This window comes from Manis pentadactyla, chromosome 3 (genome assembly GCF_030020395.1).
Source record: "Manis pentadactyla isolate mManPen7 chromosome 3, mManPen7.hap1, whole genome shotgun sequence".
NCBI lineage: Eukaryota > Metazoa > Chordata > Mammalia > Pholidota > Manidae > Manis > Manis pentadactyla.
The window spans coordinates 109,150,933-109,174,509 of record NC_080021.1 but is presented as its reverse complement, the minus strand read 5'-3'; the positions used below and the strand labels follow the sequence as shown (position 1 = coordinate 109,174,509).

At 40.9% G+C, this 23,577-nt stretch overlaps 1 protein-coding gene across 3 annotated transcripts in view; it reads left to right on the top strand.

The window, feature by feature from the left end:
* NEBL (nebulette) overlaps positions 1-23,577 on the top strand; it is a 330,843-nt gene that overhangs the window by 277,200 nt on the left and 30,066 nt on the right. Inside the window, exons 14-21 of one of the 3 annotated variants that reach the window (XM_057498268.1) lie at positions 1,405-1,515; positions 3,468-3,578; positions 3,741-3,851; positions 12,214-12,318; positions 14,230-14,322; positions 19,669-19,761; positions 21,013-21,105; positions 22,741-22,833. The exons of the other annotated variants lie outside the window; for them this stretch is intronic. Coding sequence (XP_057354251.1) covers positions 1,405-1,515; positions 3,468-3,578; positions 3,741-3,851; positions 12,214-12,318; positions 14,230-14,322; positions 19,669-19,761; positions 21,013-21,105; positions 22,741-22,833 — 810 coding nt within the window. The remainder of the gene's footprint in view (positions 1-1,404; positions 1,516-3,467; positions 3,579-3,740; positions 3,852-12,213; positions 12,319-14,229; positions 14,323-19,668; positions 19,762-21,012; positions 21,106-22,740; positions 22,834-23,577) is intronic. 3 annotated transcript variants of the gene reach the window in all.

Here is a 23,577-nt window from a genome sequence, read left to right as displayed (position 1 = left end):
GCAAAGGATAGAAATCCATCTCAAACTGGGCTAGGCCACCAGGGAGATGTTTTGGCTTATGAATTGAGAAGTCCAAAGTCAATTTTCCTTCAGGTTGGAATTCAAATGTCTCTCTTCCTTCTTTTCTCAATTCTGTTTCCTTTTCTATTGCTTCACTCTCCAGAGGTTATTTCCATGTGATGATCCCTCTTTACAGTGGGACATCTAGTATCTGTGGCCAGTAACCCCAGAGGGAAGTGAGCATCTCTTCTTAGAGTTAAGGTCCTAGGATTGAGTCCCAGTGGGTCAGCTTTTGTCCTCTGCACACAGCTGTCCCAGTCACTGTGTCTGTGGCCAGGGCAGTGTAAGGTGCTGATGACCTGCTATGGTCATCCATGTATTTAGTTTAAAAATGTTTTAAGTATAAAACATTCTACATTGTTAGGTATTTTTAAAAGATTTGCATTCATCTTTGTCCATATTCATGTTCTTTAAATAAATTAAAGGCAATGTTAGTGGAATTAAAAATATATGTGAGGTAGTAGGGAGATCAACTTGCCTAAAATCTATGGATTGAGATGGATTAGAGGTAATTCCTCAAAAGAAAATGGTGGAACTTTTTGCCAGAAGAGGGAGGAATGGACGTTGGTCAGGCAAAAACAGCAGATGTACACTATGATGTCTTTGGCTAATATTGTCCTTACATATCCCTACGTTTGTCATTTTCTACAAATTCTTCTGTTACGATGACATGTTCAGTTCACTTTCAGAGGTAGATTTTATAATTTCTTGTCAGTAACACTTGGAACGATTGTTTTAAACTCTCAATGCCTGAATCCCACCCGGTGCAACTGAATTGGCAAGGTGGGGGGGGGGAGCAGTGGTAAGTCAGCCTTAGCGCCTTTTATTGGAGTAAAAGACCAGAAATTGCTGTCAATTACTGACACCTATTCTGTACCAGGCTCTATGCTATATGCTGCCTCACCTATCCTCACAAGTGATCCTGCATGGATGAATTGTTGTCCCCATCTTGCAGATTAGTAAACCAGAAATATTAGTAAACCAGAAACATTCCCAGTGCCACACAGCTACTGAGCTCTCTGCCTTTAAAGCCAGCCTTCTTTCTACAATATTAACTCATTTCAACCCACCTTCCTTTCCCTCAGTCCCCAGGACAAGTGTCAGGGAAGCTTCTTATCTTTTATAATGAAAATCTTCCAAGCTTTATAGGCCGTTCTTCAGTGACAATAGTGATATAGTTCTGAGCAGTTCAGAAAATTTAGTTCTAGGTGACCATTCGTAATACAAAGTAAGCTGTATTTTCTTCCTTAAAAAAAGGGGGGTTAACCATTTTTTGGTGTCATTGAATACAGATATGTTTGTCCCTTGAATGTCTGAATGTTGTAAAATGTTGCTTTGTTACAGAAAGAATACAAGAAAGACCTGGAGTCAGAAATTAAAGGGAAGGGTATGCAAACTGGCACCGACACCCTTGAAATGCAGCATGCAAAGAAAGCCTCAGACATTGCCAGTGAGGTCAGTGCAATGGGCTGCGCAGACCCCGAAACCCAAATTTTGGGACGTCACAGATCATATTGACAGCTTGAGTAGTACATGAAGTTCACAGATGTTTGACTAGTTCAACAGTTTAGAATGGAAACCATTCTAAATCATCATGCTTATTTGAAGATATACAGTTTCTGCTTTGTGCATTCCCTTTAAATATATCAATGAAAACTTGGGGAAAGGCATTTTAATAGAACACACACACACATTTGTGTATAATCATAGCCACATCCCATTTTGCCCAAATGAAAGACTCCAAAATCCATTTTCACCAAAGCTGGGGAGTTTGCATTAGTTCAAACTTTAATTTTTCAAGTAAAATCAGTGTGGTATATGTACCTTCTAATACCTGTGGGCTGGACGGTATGACTTTCTTTAGCCAGTAGGACATTAGCAAGCCTGTCTCAGGCATAGGCTTTAAGAGCACTAGTCATGGGGCTTGCCTTGTGGACCATAGGTGCCATCATGTTGTTTTAAGCCTTCTCGGTTTTAGGGTGTTTTCTTTTGCACCAGTAAATAACTGATACTGTTAGTGTCCTGTGTAGTCTGTTTATGTGTTTTTGAGCTCTTTTAGATTTGGAAGTTCATATTGGAAAATTAAATGGTAGACTTCTTTCATGGGACTTGGTGGCTCAGTGCCCCAGTTCCCATATGTATTGTTCCTCAAATGAAAGGTTTTGTTTTGGTGCCTTAAAGAGACTTACGAAGCTGGCAGCTTTCCACAGACATAATAATAATTGAGTATTTTGATTCTGAAAGTTAAATATTATTACTTGAGTTTTTATTCAGAAAAGTAAGACTAAGAATTTAAGTCTGTGAAAATTGGCAGAGTTATGAGTAGAAGATGGGGAAAACTGTTTCTCTGAGATTGAGAATTCCATTTACACAACTTCTCTAAATTTGGATTTTCACAAGTAAGCAAGCCAACATTTATTTTGTAGCAGGGAATCTACAAATTTAGAGTATGCTGACATAATAGGAAATAACTGTTTGGAAGAAATATAATAAGATGTAATCAACAGCTTTTTTCCTTTTACTTAAACTTTTCATTGAAGAATACATACAGAGAAATGTCTAATTGTAAATGTACAGCTTGTTGCATTTTACAATCAGTTTAAGAAGTGCCTGGAGTCTCTCTTGAAATGTGTGCCTGTATTTGTGACTATTTTATAAGTAACAGGAAATTCAATTCAAGCTGGCTCAAAGCAAACAGATAATTTATTGTTCTTATAAGCAAACAGCAGAAGAATTCTTAGGCATGGCTTGATCTAGGACTCAAGCAATGTGATTTAGTTAGTTTCTATCTCTCAATTCCCAGGCAGGCTTTCTTCTCTTTGCAAAGAGGTTCCTAGAATCTTCTCCTGTCATGTCTGGCAAGAAAAGGGAGGCAATGCACCTATCTCTAAAGCAATCATGAAGTGCTGGAGATGGGGTATAGTGATTTACTTAAACCCAGCAGGGCCTGTGGACAGGGGCCAGTCTCACCCAAGCCGAATGGCTTAGGATGGGGAAGCAGTGAGTTGCCTGAGCTAATGAAGGGAAAAGAGTGATCAGATGCCAAGCAAGCCACTAGCAATTATTCACTGTAGAGCGAAAAGTGACAATTTTACCATCACATTTTATTCCTATTCATCAAATGAGTTCTGCATTAACCTATAATTTATCCATTTTATTATATGAATATTAAAAAAAATTCCCCTTGGATAACTGTTTTCTTTCTTAATTTAGGTTATTAGAAAAAAGCCTCCCAATTACTTGGGAATAAGTCAGTCCAAGTCATGTTCCTACCACAAGTTAAAATTCTTTCTGGTTCTATGGAAATAAAAGAGATACACATTGAAAGCCATGATCCTGATGTCACAGTTTTTCAACCATTTTTCAAACTGTTGTTGAGCCCTAATTGCATGCTTTATTTTCTACAGAAAGACTATAAAAGGGATCTGGAGACTGAAATTAAGGGGAGAGGCATGCAGGTGAGCGCAGACACTCTTGATATCCAGAGAGCCATGAAAGCATCAGAAATGGCCAGCCAGGTAAGAAACGAATGGGATTCAAAGTTTAAAACAAGCACACTAAATTGTGTATAGACAGTACACATGAGTTTCCACCTGTGTGGCTTGGAGATTCAAAAGCATGAATATCTGCTATAGGACATTAAGCAAAGCTCTGAAGATTATTGTCCGTTTTTTTTTTAGAAAGAATATAAGAAAGACTTAGAAAATGAAATTAAAGGCAAAGGAATGCAAGTGAGCATAGATATTCCGGATATGCTTCGAGCCAAGAGGGCGTCTGAGATCTACAGCCAGGTTGGTAGAGAATGAAATGCTCAGAAGAATGCATTCTGATATTCAATTCCCACATGCTTTGTGCATCTCTATGATTGATGTCTTTTTTAGGGCATTGTATTCAAAGTCAGTGCAACCTAGGATAAAGGAACTATTGGCCAAACTTGATTAATCTCACTAATGAAAGGGACAACTGCTGTAGATTCAATTCAACAGACGTTATTAAATGTCAAAGCTCCCCTGTGGGGGTCCTCTGTTTTGAGTCCAAGGACATTTTGACCTTTTTATTATTTTTTGACTCTATTGCACACTTGTCTCCAGTGCTTAAACTACAGAAAAAAAGATTACAAATGAGTTGTCTTTTATCCATTTCATAAGGAATATTATCATTAAAATAGTCAGCTCCAACTAAAACTAGCAGTGAGTAAAACTGCACAATGTGTAAAGTGAAATTGAATATTAACTAAAAATTAACAGAAGAACATTTTCTTGGTAAAATTTAATTTGCCAAGTATACCTGCCACATGTCTTCTAGAAAAATTGGATGTGAGAGAAATAATGACCACAAAAGAAAATACTTGGAAGAAGAAATTATTGATAAAATCTGATTTGGGCAAAAAATTCTTTAGTGAATATTATCTTTGCAATAAAATTTGCAAGGAAAACAATGAATCTCAATGGAAAAAAAGAGTAAAGGGAATGAAAAAATTAAAATGGCTATAGAAAACTGACCAAGGATTTAAGTTTGATTAATGGAGTTTATGCTGAAAATAATTTTTAATAAAATTTGACCAAATTTGTTAAAATTCTGGTGAATGTGTAAGCAAAGAATATAAATATCCACTCATTCAAAATGGCAGTATCAAGATGGCAGAATCAATGTTGGGGGCGTTGTATGCTTCTCAGCCTTTTCGGATGACACAGCATTTGGGATGATCCTAAAGTGCATGTCCATCAGTCCTTAGCATCTCATGGTGGCCTGTGAACTTGGAGAAATTGGCTGGGACTGTATCAGCTGAACTGAAAATATAAACACATAAAACAGGCTAATAGCTATTTGAGTCAGTGGATAAAAGCTGCTATTTCAAGATATCAACTCAGCAAATTTTTCCTAAGCATCCATTTACAGGCAAAATTAGATATGGTTTTGTCTTTGGGGAGCTGCAGGCTAATCTAATCAAATAATCATGCAAATATAGTATTACAAACTATGACATTGTAGCTTCATGGGGAAGGGTGTTCCCTGTGAAATCAGTGAAACTGAAATAAATCAAAGGAAAGGATAGGTTGAGGGAAACCATTTTTATTGCTCACAGCTTGCTTGAGTTCACCAGCTAGACCTGGCCCCAACTGTCTCCTCTGGCCACTGCTAACCCTCTGCCCCCTCAGCGTTCTCTCTACTTCCCACCTGCCCCTTCCAGAAGGAACTCCATTGGGTCCTTGGTGACTGGCAGACACCAGACCAATTACATATCAGGAATGGAGGATGGGAAAGAATGGCTAATATCTCTCTACCCCTTGCCCCAGAGTCTGTGTGAGGCTGCAGTGGTAAACACCTATTGATATGTAAATGCACTAAGGCTAGGTGGGGGAGTCTGGAAATTCTGCAATTTACCCCACAATCTATCCCTCCAGAAATCTCACCTCACAATCTACTTGCCCCCAGTCTTCTGCAGTGTCACCTGTATGAGAAAACTGGAGCACTATAACCAGACTAATAACATACAATAACCACAGAAATACCGGTAGCAATAAAATCATGACAGCCCTCAAGCCTGAGGATCCAGCTGGGCTCAAAGTCCCACTCAGATTAAGTCCATAACTCTCCCATTCCACAGGAGGCCAGCAGCTGAACCAGTAGGGAGCTCCATGTACTCTCTCAGCAGGCAGCAGCTGTGGCTAGGAGGTGGGCCCAATCCACAAGGAATGTAGAAGAAAATAAACTTAAGGGCAATAAGATAAATGTTTTAATGACACCAGCATAGGCAAATCCTATCTATAAGGTAGTATGCATGCAAGAGAGTGGTCCTGTGATAGGACAGTGGCAGGAATGGGGTCTCGTCCTGGTCTAGTATACCAGACTTTCACCTCCACCCCTGTGGGAGTTACAGATGGGTCAGTATATAGGGCTACAGGAGGTACATGCACTGGCCATAAAGATAAAACAAAACTTCCCTGTGAGATGCTCTTACCTCCCGGACATTTTAGGTACACTACTGTGAACTTTGGGGGCCACTCTGCTGTTACTCCAGGAACACACAGGAGGCCAGCTTCTAGGCCTTGTCCCCAAGGTGCCAAAGGGCCAGCCATCTCTAGTCCATGTGTCAAAATGTTCAGGGCCATGTCCATTCAACAGTCTCCAGGATTTAACATGGTTGATGCTGGCTGCAGGATATTGCTCTGCTGGTCATATCCTGGCTTCAATAATTCTTCTTTGGTTTGCACATGCAGTTGTATAGGAGAGGCAGAAATGTGTGTTAGCATGTTCACAGGATTCAAGGATCCTTTCCAGGGCTTCTCATTCAAATGCCATAGCACTGTCCATAAGCAAACTGACCAGCCCTGTAGACTATTGGTGTCTGACTTCAGGCCAGATATCAACAAACCATTGTACCTCTCTATCATGCCTGCCCTGGCAGGGTTATATGACACATGCAACTTCCACCTTATCCTTAATTGTTGCACCTATTCTTTTAACTCATCTCTGGTAAAGTGGTTGGCTTGATTGCTCTCAATCACCTCCAGCCTGCCAAAGACTGCAAAATGACACTCTAGGCCCTTTTTGGTCATATGCAGATCTGCACAATGTGCAGGAAGAGCAATCAATAGTCCAGTAGCTGTGTCCACACAAGTCATGGCATACTGATATCCTTCTGATAAAGACAGAGGCCCAATCTAGTCTATCTGCCACCTAACAAGGTGTATAGGCCCGTTTACTATTGTCCCATGTTGCTTCAGGACTCAGTGTAAGTCCCCCTTAGAGCACACAAGGCACTCCTGCCGGGCTCTGCTGACTTCTTCAAAGGTCAACGACAGGCCCCACCATCGGCCTGCAGCCCATGTTGTCTTTGGCCTCACGTGCAACAAATGCTGATATAACCATTGAGCTACATCAGAGGCAGGCTTTCCTTCTAGCCAACATGCCTGGGCTAATGTGTCTGCTTCATCATTTCCTGGGGATGCCAAAGGCAAATGGCCAGTCATATGATATACAGTAACTGTCTTAGTCTGACCAGAGGCCCATGGGTCTTGCCACAACTCTTGCCCCGAGAGGGGCATGTGACCAACCATCCAGTTGGCATGGTACCATGTTGGTTGCCACAGGGTCAAGCCCTGATAGATGGCCCAGCTGTCAGTGCAGACAACTATTGGGGAAGGCTCCTGGGTGATCACGAGCCATACTGCCTGCAATTATGCCCATTGACTGCTCTTCCCCTCTCCATCCTCCATCCATATTGTCTCAGTCTTAGGATGAAAAGCCATAGCCCTCCACCTTGGGGGGCTTTCCATGGCTGGAGCCATCTGTATACCAAGTGTTTTTAGGTAGAGGGGCTCTTCCCTCCCAATAAGGACTCTCTGTTACTAATTGCTCCAAAGCGAGTTTCTTCTGTTTTCCAGTGGTGTATATCACTGGCCCCAAATAAGCATTGGAGTTCTCCAATTAAGGGGCTAGTGGAGAGGGCACTATGCTGCTGTAAATATGTGCCCCATTTGGCCAGTGTAGGAGTCTATGCCATGCCACTCTGCGGCCTTTTGGTCCAGTCTTGCACCCACCCTGTGATGGAATAGATGGTTATTACCTTGGAAGGACAGTGAATGTCCACTGCTGGTATTCTCATGTGAAGGCAAACTGTTCCTGACTTCCTTGTACTATGTCAATAGAGAAGAAAGCATTAGCAAGGTCCACAACATAATGATACATCCATAGTTCACAACTGAGGGTGTCCATAAGGGCTACTATAGAGGGGTGCAAGTATGCAAAGGGGATGTGACTTCATTCAGTTCCCAGTAGTCCATGGTCATATGCCAAGAGCCATGTAGCATTTTCACTAGCCACACCAGGGAATTAAAAGGACTATGAGTGGGCTTTATGATGCCCACCTTCCCCAACTCTTGTAGAGTTTCTCCAATTCCTTTGTGTCCCTTAGGCAATTTATATTGCTTAGTATTTGTCACCCACTTGAGATATAGTCAGAGCTATAGGTGGGTGCTGAGCATGTCCCCTCAAAACTGCCTTTACCACACATATCCTCAATCTGAACTCACCTGCAGTGGTCTGTAACCAGACCTTGCAAGATATCCACCCCTAAAATACATTCAGTGTTGGGAGAAATATACACAGTATACTCCTTTGGGGTAAATGCCCTACTCCCCATAGGATTTGGGCTTTCTTCACTCTAATTGCCTTACCCCCATGCCATCTATTATAGCAGCAGTCCCAGGAAACTGCTCAAGGTTGCCGTAAGTCAGAGAACATTCAGCTCCTGTATCCGTTAGTGCCAGGACACATTGTACATTCACAGTGGACCAATGAATTGCTAATTCCACATGTGGCCTCAGGTGCCCACCATGTCCTCCAAGGTGGGGACCTTAAGCCCTTCCTCAGTCAAACTGCAATGCCCAATCGCCCTCCTCTGGGGGAGGGAGTCCAGGCAGGGTCTGAGTACTCTCTGCCAGGAAGGCCTACAGACAAACGGGCCAGACGTGGGGCTTTGCTTCTGACTTCTGTGTCTTGGACCTCAGTAGCTGAAACTGATGCTCCAGCTTTAATTGATGCCACAGCTCTAGCAAGATTCTGCTGGGCTGTCCATCAGGTTTTTCTTTCACTGCCCCCGCCTTTATCAAATCAACCCATATCTGGGTCCTCATACCTTTATGGGGCTCTTTGAATGTCTTCTTTCAGTTGCAGACCGTATTTCCTTCCATGCTCTTATTATTTCAACCTGTCCCAGATCTGCTATAGTACAAGTAACCTCACTTATGGGTTGCCCTATGAGACATGAATAGTCGCTAGGGGGACCCAAAGTGGGATCAGGGAGCTCTATGGAGCACCAGATTTTTCATCTCCATGGTAAACAAGGGGCTCTGAGGGTCCATACTATAGATGATTTTTTTCATGCCCAACTCACGTAAAACCTGCAGGTGCTCTGCATACGTTTTCCAACTAGTGGGAAAGTATGGTAACTCACCCTGATTAGGCTGAATTGCCCTGAGATCTGCTGTCAACCAATCCAAAGTGCATGATTCCCTGGGGTCTGATGGGCATTTTGCAACCTCTGCTGGAGAGGGGTGAGTTGTCAGGGAAGCTAGTTTAACTATTTCTGACCCAGACTGAATAATACCCTCTACTACTAAATCTCAAAGATGCAAAAGCCAAGTAGGCAGAGGCTCTGAGGTCTTCTGTCGAAACTGGGTGCTCAAATCCACCAGCTCAGCCTGGGTATAGGGGTGAGGCATGGAGTGCTCCGTAAACTGGGGAGGAGGTTGCTCCTTTCCCTGAGAAACCTGCAGTTGTTGCCACCTTTATTTTCTTAACTACAACTGGGTGGGCCTTTAATACTGGAGGGGCTGGTGCCTCAGGCAGTGGCCTCAGCATCATTTCCACCTTCGGCCCCACCCCTCATCTTCCCCCAGATCCTCCTCCCCTGACATCTCCTCTACCATCTCCTGGCATGAAGGCACCACTCCTTCCTTCATTTCCCCCATGGCATCTTGCATCTTGCATTTTTGTGCTGTGTCCTCTCTTGCTGCTAGTATGTCTTTCAGCAGCACAATCTCAGTTCTCGATAGCTTTCATTCCTTTTTCAGAGCATTGCACAACTTGTCTCCCTGTTCTTCCAGTTGATACTGAAGTGCGTCTTTCTTCTTGGTAGCTCCTCACAATGCCATGATATACAGCTACCCCACAATTCATGCAGCCCTGTAGCCACTCAGTCCCTACAAGCAGTCCCCTGTTTCATGGAGGACCAGCTCCACTGCCTCTGGTGTCCCCACCCTTCCCCAATTCTGGGGAGGGGCCCACTCTTCTAGGAGGCACTTAACCCCAGACCAGATCCTCACTGGAGAATCTCCTGGTGAATTCCCACCACCCACAGAGGGAACCCTGAGTGAAGTCCCACCAACCACAGGGGGGTTCCTGGGTGTCTCACCACCACCCACAGAAGGGTTCCCAGGTGTGTCCCCACCACCTGCAAGGGGGTCCAAGTGTATTTCCCCACCATCTATAGGAGCAGCCCACCCAGACATCACACCCATGAGGACAGTTTCAGGTTCACTAGTCCTGCCAACTCATGCCAGATGTAGCTCTGGGGAGAAGGATATTCCTGGCCTAGGGCAAATCATCTATGAAACTGGTGAAACTGAACTAAGTCAAGGAAAAGGATAGGTTGGGAGAAACCATTTTTATTGCTCACCGCTTGCTCAAATTCGCTAGCTACGCCTGGCCCCATCCGTCTCCTACAGCGGCTGCTCTCTGCTCCCTCAGCGCTCTCACTACTTCTTGCCTGCCCCTTCTGGGAAGAACTCATTGGCGGGTCCTTGGTGACTGGAAGATGCCAGACCAGTTATGTACCAGGAACAGAGGGGAGGAGAGAATGGCTGTTATCTCTCCACCCCTTGCCCTGGAGGCTGCAGGAAGCTATTGATTTCTAAATGGACAAAGGTCAGGCGGGAGGTTCTGGAAGTTCTGGAATTTACCCCACAGATATATACCATCAGAAAGTAAAGGTATCAAGAATAAAGACTTCCTGTAGGAAATGAGGCCTGGACCATCAGAATTCCTGATTTAACTTCACAGTGTTGATTTTTTCAGTGCGATATGAGGATACATCTGATTTTGAGGAATTTTAATTACTTTGGATACAGTGGAATACTGAAGAGGATGTAATGAGGCAGCACTGCATTTCAATGGGAACAATAATTACCTTTCCTAACAGGCATCAGTGTGCATAATGGTTAACTTCACTCACTTTGGAGCCAGAATGCCCAGGTTTAAATCCTAGCTCTGACACTCTTAGCTAATGCTTCAGTTTTCACATCTGTTGGAGGAGCTAATAATAGTATCTGCTTGTGAGGTTGATTTAATGAGATAATACTTCCTACTATGTATAAATGCTAGTATGAGCAGAAGGTATTGCCCAGGTTGTTTCTGAGCTCATAGTAGTAAATTTAGAAGACAGAAAACTGAGATTTTTATCTCAACTACAAAGGTACTAGTACCTTTCCCTTATTCAAATGTATCTTTATCTGAAGTAGGATACAAAGCATAAATACAGAAGCATAAAAAACATGGGTACTTGCAGGAGCTCGAGGCTACTTTGAACACGGACGGGGAAGAGTAGGTTTCTTCTGGGTTTTGGTCATCAATTCCAGTGAACATATGGAGGCTTCTCCACACCAGTAAGCAATTCTTGCACACCAGCAGTATGTCCAAGAATTCAACTCAATTCTGACACTGTTCCCCCTGGCATCAGGTTAAGGGCTCAGTCCCACAGGACTGCTTCCCTCCCCCCTTCAGACGCTGTTGCAAGTCCAGACATAAAGCAGAGGTTCCCATGACCTGTTCTCAGGTTCAGTTCATTTGCTAGAGTGGCTCATAGAACTCAGAGACATTTTACTTACTAGACACTGGCTTATTATAACAGATATAACTCAGGGACAGCCAGATGGAAGAGATGCACAAGGTAAGACAGGGGGAAGGGGTATGAAGGGTCCACTGTCCCCCAGATCTCCCTGCACCCACCAGCCTGGAAGCTCTGCAAACCCTGGCCTTTTGGGTTTTTACGGAGGCCTCATAGCATAGGCATGATGGATTATGCCTTGGCCATTGGTGATTGATTTAACCATTAGCCCCTTTCAGTACCCCAGAGGCTGGGGGTCTGGAGTACGATGAACATTCTAACCCTATAACCACTTGGCTGGTTCCCTGACACAAAGTACCACCCTTAGGTTTTTCCCATAGTCACCTCATAGCATACCAAAAGACAACATTTTGGCTCTCATCATTTAGGAAATTCCAAGGGTTTTAGGAGCTCTGTGTCAGAAATGGGATGAAGACCAAGCATATATTTCTTACTGTAAGTCACAGTATCACAAGGATTAAATTTAGGAGTGGCATAGAGGTCAAGCCCTCCAGAGGTGTTTGAATGGACTGGAGTAGGAAAGCTTACCTGAGTAAGTGAGGCTGCTTCCCTGGACTGTTTACTTACTCTGTGTGCAAATTTCGTTTATTTTTGCTGTCACACCAACTGCTTTGAAAATCATAAGATAAAATAAATGTATGATTATATGAGTCATGTGTTATGGCAGAGTTGGAAGAAGTATTATCATTTTCTCATGTGCACATATACTCAGTTTGAGATTCATAATAGCTTTATATTTTTAGAAAAAGTATAAAGATGAAGCAGAGAAGATGCTTTCAAACTATTGTACTGTCCCAGATACTCCTGAAATTCAGAGAATTAAGACAGCTCAACAAAATATTAGTGAGGTGAGTAGCCATTATTTCTTTTCAGTCACCACCTTGAAATTTTTTGTTTTTGTAAGAAAGGTCTTCTTCCCTCATTGTCTAATTTCTTGCTGCGTTGCTTGAATTTTTTGTGTCAAATATATTGTCTTTACTTCTTTAGAAAATAAGAGCACTGTTAAAGAACAAAAATTCCACCCAGCAAATTTAAAGATCTAATTGGCTTTCTTCAGTGACTCATGAATCGGGCAGTAGCCCATCCAACAAACAGAAGGAAGGATGTTCCCGGGAGCCATACAAACTAGATGGCTTTTATAGGCAGAAACCAAGCAGGGCAAGGAAGTTATTAGCAAAAAAAAAGGAAAGAAAAGGATTATTTTAGTCAAGATCACCTTCCCGTAGGGGGAAGAGGAGAGGTCTTATCATGCAGATTACCTCACTAATGCTGATCAGGAAACTCCAGACTGATTGGTTTAAAATTCTACTCCTTGGAGAGGCTGAAACTGCTACTTGGTTCAGTTTAAGTCTTGATGTGGGTTACTATGAGAGACTCCTTTTTGAGCCTGTTGTTTCTTTTTAACAGTACCAAATGTTCTTACAAGGTATAATTTTTCATGATTATTTTGGAATTGCAAATTCAAATTTTCTTCTTTGGTACAAGCAACAGCTATTTTTAATTGAGTTTAAAATTCCACTTAGGAATGAGGTCTTCATCTTCCACGCCGATTTTATTTTAAAGATGAAAGTAGTCACATGAAATGATTTCCTTCCTGATCACTGATTATTTGCAATGGTAATGTACCTAGTGATTTATTAATTTGCAACCAATTCCTAAACTTTCAGATTTTTATTTTGAGGAATAGGAATTGTATCAGCGCCTTTAATTAAGAGATTGGGTTATGTTTAATATATATAAGCTTGAATTCTAAAACGACAAGAATTGACCATACAGCTAATAATTTAATGTAGAATTAACTCATCAGTCATTTAGTAGTTAGCAAATGCCTCATCAAAATATAAATTCTATTCAGTCTGAGAACTTCTGCAATATTTTCTACTTCCTAATAAATCAGCAAGCTCTAAACCTCAAGGTATGAGGTCAGGTATCTCTAGGGTTTTCATAGGCAGGCTGTGCTAAGAAATGGACAAATCTTGCTGGAAGAGAAGATCCAGGGTTATCTCCTGTGATTCCATGGTATTCCTGATTTCTATCTTTTAGAGTAAAACATCTGTCCTGTCATATTCTTCTAAGCCCCTCTGGCCCACAGGATTACCAAGTATCAAGAGGGTACAGTTCTGTCCTCATAAGCCTTGCTTATAATTTTTCTATAGAGCACTTTGTTTTTTGTTTTACTTTATATTTGAAAGGGGTGGGTGTTGGTAGGAGACATGTAGGAAGGTAAACAAGTGAAAAATAAGAAAAATAGACTGAATTGACTTTGATGTTGACCATAGGGCCAATATTTTCTTTGTAGGAAATGAGGGCATCTTTGTCTTTGGAGAATGGCACTTAATTAAAATTTCAAGATGGTTTTGAATTAAATGATGACTGCTTAGTGAGTTTTTATAATATGGACTTTGATTTTTCTCAGATACATACGTGACATATATTTATATATGAAGAAGGAAACTCTAGTTTGGCAATTTACATTTTTAGAGCCAATAGTCTTGTAGCCACCTCAGGTGCCAGGTATGCCCTGGAGTGGGATTTAGAGGATTACTTGTAGAGTTATTGAATATGAAACCAAAACTGGACATTTATTTTCATAATGCCTTATTTAATTAATTAACATAACCTTAGTACTCATAAACAAAAGCATTATTCACATTACTTTAAAACCAGAGAAACGATGTCTTTTTAAGAATACGATATAGGACTTGAATTTTAATTTAAGGAATATTATTAGTTACTCTTTCCTTTCCCTTATAATAAAGATATTTTATAAGAAAGCAATAGGAGCTGGCACCACAGTAAAAGATACTCTGGAGATGGATCGAGTGAAGAAAACTCAGCAGAATATTAGTTTGGTAAGTACTCTACAGCATTAGTTGTCCTTTTCAAAAGCAAACATAAGCTAGATAAATGTTTTTAGCTCTGTACCAAACCTGACTGCCTTTTTCTTCTTCACATTGTTGAAATGCTATTTCATCAACTATCAAAGGTCTGACTTCTAGAAGGAAGGCTGTAGCCTTGTTCCCCTTGAACCTAAACCTGTGTGTCATCTTGATATGTCACAGTGCACAAGAGACAGAGCACTTTAGTAGTACAGTAATGAAATCTAGGATTAGATTTCATCTTTTTGAACAGAATTTTAACTGTATTAATTTTTTCAGAGAAAGGATACATTTCAGTGCCTGTCCACAACTTGGAGGAAAGAAATTTTACCCTGTTTAAAGGCCCCAGAACATTTATTTGGTGACTAAAATGGTTTCAAAGGCACCATTTGCTGTCTACCTCTTCCAGCTTCCAGCAAAGAAAAACATACACCTTCACTACAATTTGTAAGATAACTTACCCTCCAGTTCTCCCTGAGCTTGGGAACCGGTAGAGGATGTGCTTCTGTCATGAGTAAAAGACTCCTCCATTCAATGCTCAACATTTACAATGGATAATTGCTCTCTTACCACCTGATATTCTCCATGTATATTTAGTGTATATTTCTTTTTATTATTTATATTTTTATATTTATTTATTTTGTGAAGAGGTAAAAAGTTCTGATTATAAAATTCATTAGTCCCGGGGATGGAAGTGCAGTGTAGGGAATATAGTCAGTAATATTGTGATATCTCTGCATGGAGACAGGTGACACAGTAAGTCAACTACACTTACTGTGGTGAGCATTTTGTACTGTATATAATTGTTGAATCACTGTGTTGCACACCTGAAACCAATATATATATAGTATTTATATATAATGTGATATTGGATATCAACTATGTTTCAATAAAAAAATTAATGCATTTAGTTTCTTGTTGAGGAAGATTTTCCTTAAATCCCCTTTTGACCTTCCTCTGCACCTTATCCCTCAGAGACAGAGCCTTTCTTTAAATAATCCCAGTAGAGCTGCCTTGACTAGACTCTTCTCTTAGGAACTCTGGTGGTCACGTGGCAGCCTAGGATGTTAGCGAGCGCTGCCATCCGTGCGAGGAGCAGGAAACGCACGGTAATGTTCCGTACAGCATGCTTCAAAGGGATTTCTAACTCTGCTGCAGACCGGGGAGGGCAGTGAAGCTCTGCACTGTGAAGGAAGCCGTCTCCTGAAGGAAGCCTAGGAGGAGGCCTTACGACAAGCGCGTATAAATGTGCTCTGAGCACTAGGCTGAGAGTCCATGGTGGGCAACACACGGGTCTGGTAGAGAAGTTAGTGTGGCAGGGAAATGTGAAGTGTTTATTTCTTTCACTTGCAAGTGATGGCATTTGAAATGTACCCATTAATGCACAGGGATGGAATGTTATAAATGTTCTGTAGTGTGTGATTCTATTGCCCACAGTGGAAGGACTGTGCTGGATTGATTAGTTTAGAGCTATATTAAAAAACAACGTCTTTAATCGTGTTTAGCATCTCACCTGAGGGAAGTCACACAAAATATTACAGTGTATCCTTTCTTCTCCCAGCAGCCGATGTCCTCTTCTGGCAAAGAATAAATGCATGGTTCTGTATTTCTATGAGATTGGGCCATATACTCCTGCTTAGTATTCAGATGGAAACTTGCCCTTTCAAGATTAGCTAGATCTGTCAAACCCAGGTATGATTCTCTGACACTTAGAGATCCTGACATTTTCCACTTCCAGAGTACAAGCCTTTCAGCTATTAGCTTTCTCTGTTAAGAACTGTTTTGGAATCTTACTTAGGGGTTGCCATCTATCTCAGTGTGCTCTTCATTTAACTGTTTTGGATCTGGACTAATATTGGCCTTGTTACTCATATTGAATATGCAGACACCAAGATATAGATTATGTTTAAGATATTTAGGGACCATTTCTTTATGACTGCGAGCATGGATTTCAGCCTTAATAATTTAAATGTAACCAAGTGATTTCTAAAATATGTTTTCTGTAGATTTAAGTCTTTGCTGAATTTTAACATATGCCTCTTAAATCTAGCCTGTTTCCATACATATAAAGATACATATGTGTATTCTTTTGAATCCCATCTTCCACGGATTTCAGACATAATAAATATCATCTGATAGGATGGCACCGCAGTCATTTCATAAGTTTAAAGAACTGGTTTCTTGTCCCATGTGCTGGCATTACCATTTGTCCGGTTGACTCTCAGTAGATTTGGAGGAACTCTTGAATGAAGTGGATGCTGAGATGCAGGCTGTCTCTGCGTATCATGACTATGTGGGTAGAAGATGTTCCTCTCTGCAGCCGCCTTTCTACAGTGATCAGGGCTCAGGGTCTCGGCCTTTAGGACATTTCTCTCCACCTTCTCCTTTTTCTTTTATTGTGCCCATTTTAGCTTTTTCCTTATTCTGGATTATTTGTGTGTTCTCAGATAAGCTGTGTTCCTAAAACTGGAGCTAACTCAATTTTACTTCAACAGTAATAAATAGAAACTGTTTTTCAGTTAGAAAATAATAAGTTATTACATTCTTAAGATAATTTCCAAGTTGTTTTTGTGCATCTGCCCAATGATAAAATTTATTTTCCATAAGCAACAGTTGCTTATTTTAATTAGAAAAAAACCCTTCAATGATGGATAGGTGAGTAGATATGGGTTTATTTGCACTTTAGGATAAAGGAGTCCTGAAAGGACCAGAGAAAATAAAAATCTGTGTCCCCAGCTGAAGGGAAATTAATGGTAGGATTTAAAAATTCAACTATGCAATAGTTACAAGTGAAGACTTCTTAACTGTTTTTTAAACCTTATGTTAAATAAAACTTATATCCTTTTTTAGTAAATTATGCAGGTAAAATACAAAGAAGAGATGGAACAAGCAACAGCCATTTCTGATTTTCTGATCCTCCAGAGCTAAAGAGAGTTAAAGAAAACCAGAAGAACACTAGCAATGTGCACTTGTATTTTTTCAAGTATCCCATTGTCTTTTGTTGGATGGCAAATACATAACAAAGACATGACACTTACAGAGGTGAAACCCCATTACACCTGGCCCCGTTTCAGGGACCAGTCCTTGAAAGGTGGAGATAAGATGTCACACATCTTTATGTTCGGCTGCCATTACACTTAGTGTGCGCACTTGTTTATCAGAAAGCATCGAATGTCTGCTCTTTTCTTGTTCTTGGGGAATTCAGAGGTGAATGGGATAACCCCTGAGGTTAGGGGCTGTAAGTATTCTCAAGGTCTCTAGGAGAAATAGATGTGCAAATAAATAACAATTAAGCATTAAGTACAGTAACAATAATGAACATTTATGGAGTGGTCACGATGCTTTTTCAAATAGTGTACATTACATGCAGTATCTCATTTAATGACAAGTATCGATTACTTTTGCAAAATGCTGTGGGAGTGCAGAGAAGGAAGGTTTGTCAGTGCAAGAGTGAAAAACCCTGGGAGAAAGAAACATTTGGGATAGATCTTGAAGAATTAGTAACAATTTGGGGTGGATTTTGTGAGGAAGGCTTTCCCGGCAGGGCTGGCCCAAGGAGAGGGGGTTCAGTGTGATGGGTACTCCAGGTGAAGGACGGCAGAAGGTGATTGCAGAGAGAGAAGTTGAAATTCAGGTCATCAGGAGGCACTTGGGAGTGCAGTGTCCCTCAGGTGTGGATCATGTACAGATGAGTGGCCCACCAATAATCTGGCCTCGACACTTAGGGATTAAGTTGTTTTAATGTGTCCCTATTTCTAAAAGAAGTGTTACATTTCTCAACTTATCATAGAAATATAACATTTCCTTAAAATACTTTATTTGAAAATAATAGTTAATTTAATGAAAACATAAGACTGTATATCACAGCACAGGTGGTATCTAGCGTGATATATGGTGAATGGTATCCACATGGTGGAAATTTGGGTAACCCTGGAGTGGTGGGGAAGAATGTAGACTCTGGACTGTTGGTTGGATCCCAGCTCCACACCTTCCTTGCTGTATAATCTTCATAAGTCACCAACCTCCCCAAGACTTAGATTCCTTGTCTATAAACAGGTTCTAGGGTATTAAGAGAGATATGGCCTGTAAAGCATTAGCAATGAATATAAGATGCGAAGAGTCTCCATATCAAATTTATGTCCCCAAACTTACATCCACTAGAAATCAGCTATAGCACTCTCTCTACAGCAATAATGCAGTTCAACAGATTCCCCCTCTGAGCTCTACCTAGGGGGCTCTTTCCTGAATCCTCCATTCATTGGGCCTTTCCACATTTTAACTCAGACAGTTATCACAGACATAGAGTCTGCTTAAACTCTCAGACTATACACCACAGCACAAAGAAAGTCACCCATTGAGAAAAGAAGCCACACTGCAAGAGACATGACCTTTTGCCATTTATTTTCCAGGCTTATCAAGTTCTCCTCACTCTCACACGCACTGCTGAGGGTGGGCATCTCAAGTCCATTTTGTCTGGAGGCCCTTGAGGCCTTATGATGGCTTGCAAAAAATTTGCCTTACACTAAATTTAAACTCCAAAAACTCATTAGACTGTCCCTGTGGAGTTCCTTACAATGGGACTTTAATCCCTAGGTTACTTTTGCCTGCCAAGAGCTCATCTGATGGACGTGCCGGTCTGTTTCTCTGTGTAGGATGCTTATTTATTTCCCCGGGTGTTGTGGAATTGCTGGGAAAGCTTTCCACAAATGCTGGGGCCTGATCCCTCTGCTAAGAAAGAGCACCTCTGTGCAGTAGGTCAGGACAATTTTCACGTACTAGTTGAAGCACAGGCCTTCCAATGTCAGAACTTTGTAGAGAGGGAAACTTTGAGGTTCAGGGTTTCCTTGTATAGTGTTGGTCTATCACTCAGGTGCAGGCCTCCTTCCTAATGGTAAGAGTGCAGGATTTTTATTTTTAAATATAAATATTAATAAAATTAAAATAGAAATTTTAAATTTAAATTAAAAATGGCAATTTAATCATGTTGCTTTAGTGCTCTGAAGAAATGAAGTCACAGAAGGGATAATTTATTATCACAGATAAGATCAAACTCCAAGAGGCCAACCAAGAAAGAATACAATTAGAAGAATAACAACCGAAGTGGAATTCAAGACATTTACACAGGAAAAGTGCAGTCTGGGATCACTGCGTTGAGGAGTCTGTTAGTGATACAGACTTCTTCACTCCAAAACCCTAATGAAGACCGTACCTACTGGCTGCTCTGCGTGTAGCCATGTGACATTTCCTTTAAGCTGCTCTGGTGTATTGGTACACATTTCCACCCCATAACCCAGCGCTGTCTCATGCCTTGTCTTCCAGCTGCAGTACAGGGAGCAGTGCCGCAGAGCCACGCCTGTGTGCAGCACCCCGGAGCTAGAGAGAGTGAGGAGAAGCCAGGATCAACAGAGCACGGCGAGTGGCTTTTCTTTCCTCTGACATTTCACCAAATGTTATCTATTTTTATTCCTCACAACACGAAAACTTTAAATCCTCTCTCTATTGGATGCTTCTTATCACAGCCACATAGTGAAGGGTATGAACAGCAGGGCCCTCTCGTGTGGCTCCAGGAAATGTGGGACTGTCGTGCTTTATTTAGCCATGTTTGTGCACTCAGGAGGTCTTCGTTAGGCATCCCGGTGTGCCGGGCATTATCCTGGTCACTGGAACACAGAGATGGAGAAGACCCAGTTCCCATCAGCATGGACCTCACAGTTTAGTTGGTAAAGCTATAGAACTATATCCAGGGTAGGACCTGGAGGGTGGTGGTCTTTTGTTAATTTGAGAAAAAGAATTGCCTATTGGAATAGGGTCAAAGAAGCCCTGGCATGACTGGGGGTCTAAGACATGATGTCAGGACAGGGAACCTTGTGACTAGATGGAGAACTTTATTCCGTCAGTCATTCAACAACCCACTACGGCGAGGCAGTGACAGTTAACAACCAGGAGGCTCCTCCCATGTGGGCCCTGTGCTGAGTGGCTTCTGCGAACCCACTAGGTGGGCACCATTCGTTTCTCTGGTTTGTAGGTGGGCGACTGGGCATTGGGGAGGTTAGAGGACATGCCAGGGGCCCAAGGTTTGTACCTGGGCTGCGGTTGAACCCAGGCCTCCCTGAATTCAGAAATCCCTTCCAGATGTGCCCTCCCCATTACTATTTTTCCCACTTTTTGACCGTTTGATGGAACTTTTACCAGTAAAAACAATAGCCTTTTTCTTCCAGAACAGGCAATTTTGAAAGACTTAAAACTTAAGAGTGCATTCTCCAGGTGGAGGGGAAAATCAGGCTAAACACTGCTTCATCCTCCTCACATTCCTGCAGGGTGGCAGGAGGGAGGGATCTTTAGCTTCTTGTGAAGGTGGAAGTCCTGGGCTGTGACTTCATTCTGATGTTTCTCCCTTAAATTTCCATTACTTTTAGTCATGGAATTTACAGTTAGTCTTGGTATTGAACAGCAAAGTTATTTTTATAAATAAGAAGCACAGCCAGCACTTTGTTAAGTCAGAAGAGTTAGAATCCAGGGGTAGGTAGAAACTGGCAGCTTGATGCTTGCCCACTGTGGGAAAAGGTGTCTAGAAAGATAGGGCTGTTTTTGAGGTTCATGGTCTGTGGTGTTTGGTTGGAGACCCTACTGCTCTCTGTTCAAGTTCTTATTTATCCTCCGCAGGTAAAATACAAAGGAGAGGTGAAACAGGCAACAGCCATTTCTGATCCCCCAGAGCTGAAGCGAGTTAAAGAAAACCAGAAGAACATCAGCGATGTGAGATCTTAGTAACTTTTTTTTTATTTTTGATATAAAAAACTTATTTTTTATTATTGATTTAGCAAAAAATCATCAGTATGTCCACAAAGAGATTGTGCTTATGAAATTTTCATAGCCTTGAATTGATACTCTGACCTCAATTGGCTACTAATTTATTTGAAAGGTTTCAGCATCTGAGGTACTAGGAGGACAGCCATGCATTCTCAGGTCCAGAGTGATTTTTATTGACAGGTTATTGAGTAATCTCTTATTTTGTCTCCATTCTTAGAGTTGCTGTGGTTCCCAAAGGGTTGCAGCGGTAGCTTCTGGCTCCTTGGCTCTACAAATAAGCTTGTCTGCTGCCTTTCCAACCTGTGTCCATTCTCGCTGTAGCCTATCCAGCTAGCCCCACCTCCTGCTCCCGCTTTATTTTTGGATAATGTCTGGGGAGAAATTATGGTTGACCCTTGAACAACGCTTCCCTACCTCCCCGCTCCCCCCCACCCCCCATGCAGTCCAAAACCTACATACAACTTTTGACTTCCCAAAAATTTAGCTAATAGCCTGCTTCTAATTGTATGGCAGTAAATGATAACATAGACTAGTATCTGCATATATTTTATACATTCACCATATACCTAACTTTCTCTTTATTTTTTTCAATATTTCTAGGCTGTATAATTTATGAGTTTTTTCAAATTGTAGCCAATTTCCAAAAAATTTTTATTATATTTATTGAATATAAGAAATATAAATATATGCATACAAGTGGATCCATGCAGTTCAAACCCATGTTGTTCAAGGGTCACCTGTATAAAGTGTGCACAGCTGAATAGGTCACATAGGACAGGTGCTGGCTAAGGGGCTATTCGTTTTTACTCAGACACCAACTCCTGGCCTGTTTTAACTCCCTTCTGTTTATGTAATCCCTGGATGCAATTCACTGAGAGAATCCTTTTTAAAGTCATTAACATATAGATTGGGTTCTTTGCAAGAGGAAATTTGGAAATCTGTTAGGTGCAAAGAAATCTTTTATTCTTCAAGCCTTTAAAGTCATGTGTGACTAGATTATAAAGCACAGGCAGGTTATTGTTTGGCACTTTTCCTAATGACCATATTTTGGAGAAGTAGATACTCATCCTTTCCTGATATATTTAGAGTCACAGTTGGTGCAACTCTGTCTCTCTCAAAAAGGAGCATCATTATTTCTCAGTAAGCTGTGAAGTAGTGGTAAGTGTGCCGCTGTCTTATGGATGAACACCGTCACCTGGTCAGGGTCCTTCCAGAAGTTCTGCTGCAGTTAATTACTAAGAAATTCTAACAGTATAGTACCATTCTGTATGGGTAGGATTACCTTTAAGTAATATCCATAAGATTTCTTATCGTATTCCTTTGTGATGAATCCTTATGACACCTTTGCTGATGGTATGCCCATATATTTGAGTACGTTTCCAGAATTTCACTGCTAGGGGGTGAATTAAGATAGACTGATTTAAGATGCAAGCATTTTAAATATGACTAGACTGCTAATAACATCCTCTTTTTTTTTTAATAGCTTCTTTCCTTTGGCTAGGTCTTTAAATAAATACTATGAGACTCTTACTCAGTTGAATTGATTCACAGTGCTCTGTTTTTTGCTGTCTGTAATGATAGGTCTGTTATAAAGGTCAGCTGGGAAGAGCTACTGCTCTAAGTATAACTCCAGAAATGGAAAGAGTAAAGAAGAATCAAGAAAATATCAGTTCGGCAAGTTGTTCTATTCTTTTCTTGCTATCATGAGATGTATCCTTTATTATTTACTTGTCGTCCTGTTTTTTTCTGTGAAAATAAAGTCTGTTTTCAAGAACATTTGTGATACATGCAATAAGTACATGTGATATTTCAGATGACTTCCAAAAGCTGCCACTGAATCACTTTACCTTATCTTGCAATCTTTCATTGATATTTCCAGGTGTGACTTAACAGTTTCATTTGAAGTTTAGTTTCAAACTATATTTTATTCATTCAAACAATGATTCATGTTATTGCAGCCAGTGTCTTTGAAAGTGGTAAAGTATTTGGTGCGTAAGTTAAGTAATTGTCATTTTTCAGATGTATGCCATTGAATGTGGATTGTTAAATGCTCTCTGCAAAACAAACCAAGAAATGAATCATTAAGCCAAAGTAACTACTTAGAGGGAAAAAAAATCTTCAAATACATTTAATATAGAATTTATTTACTCATTAAAATCCCATGGTGTGTTTCACTATCTTCTTTAGATAATATACTTTCTCTTAGTAAATATCAGGGCTTCAGTTCTGCATTGCAATATACCTTCAGGTCTGCAATAATTGGTATCCTTATCTTACATATATAATAAACTTCACAAATTCTGGTGGTCAGCTGTCAAGAAGAGCTTTATACCTATGAATCAGCATTTAGGTTTTACAATTTACAACTTTCAAATGGCATTTCTATCCAGAGATGCTGACTGTATTCGACATAAATTA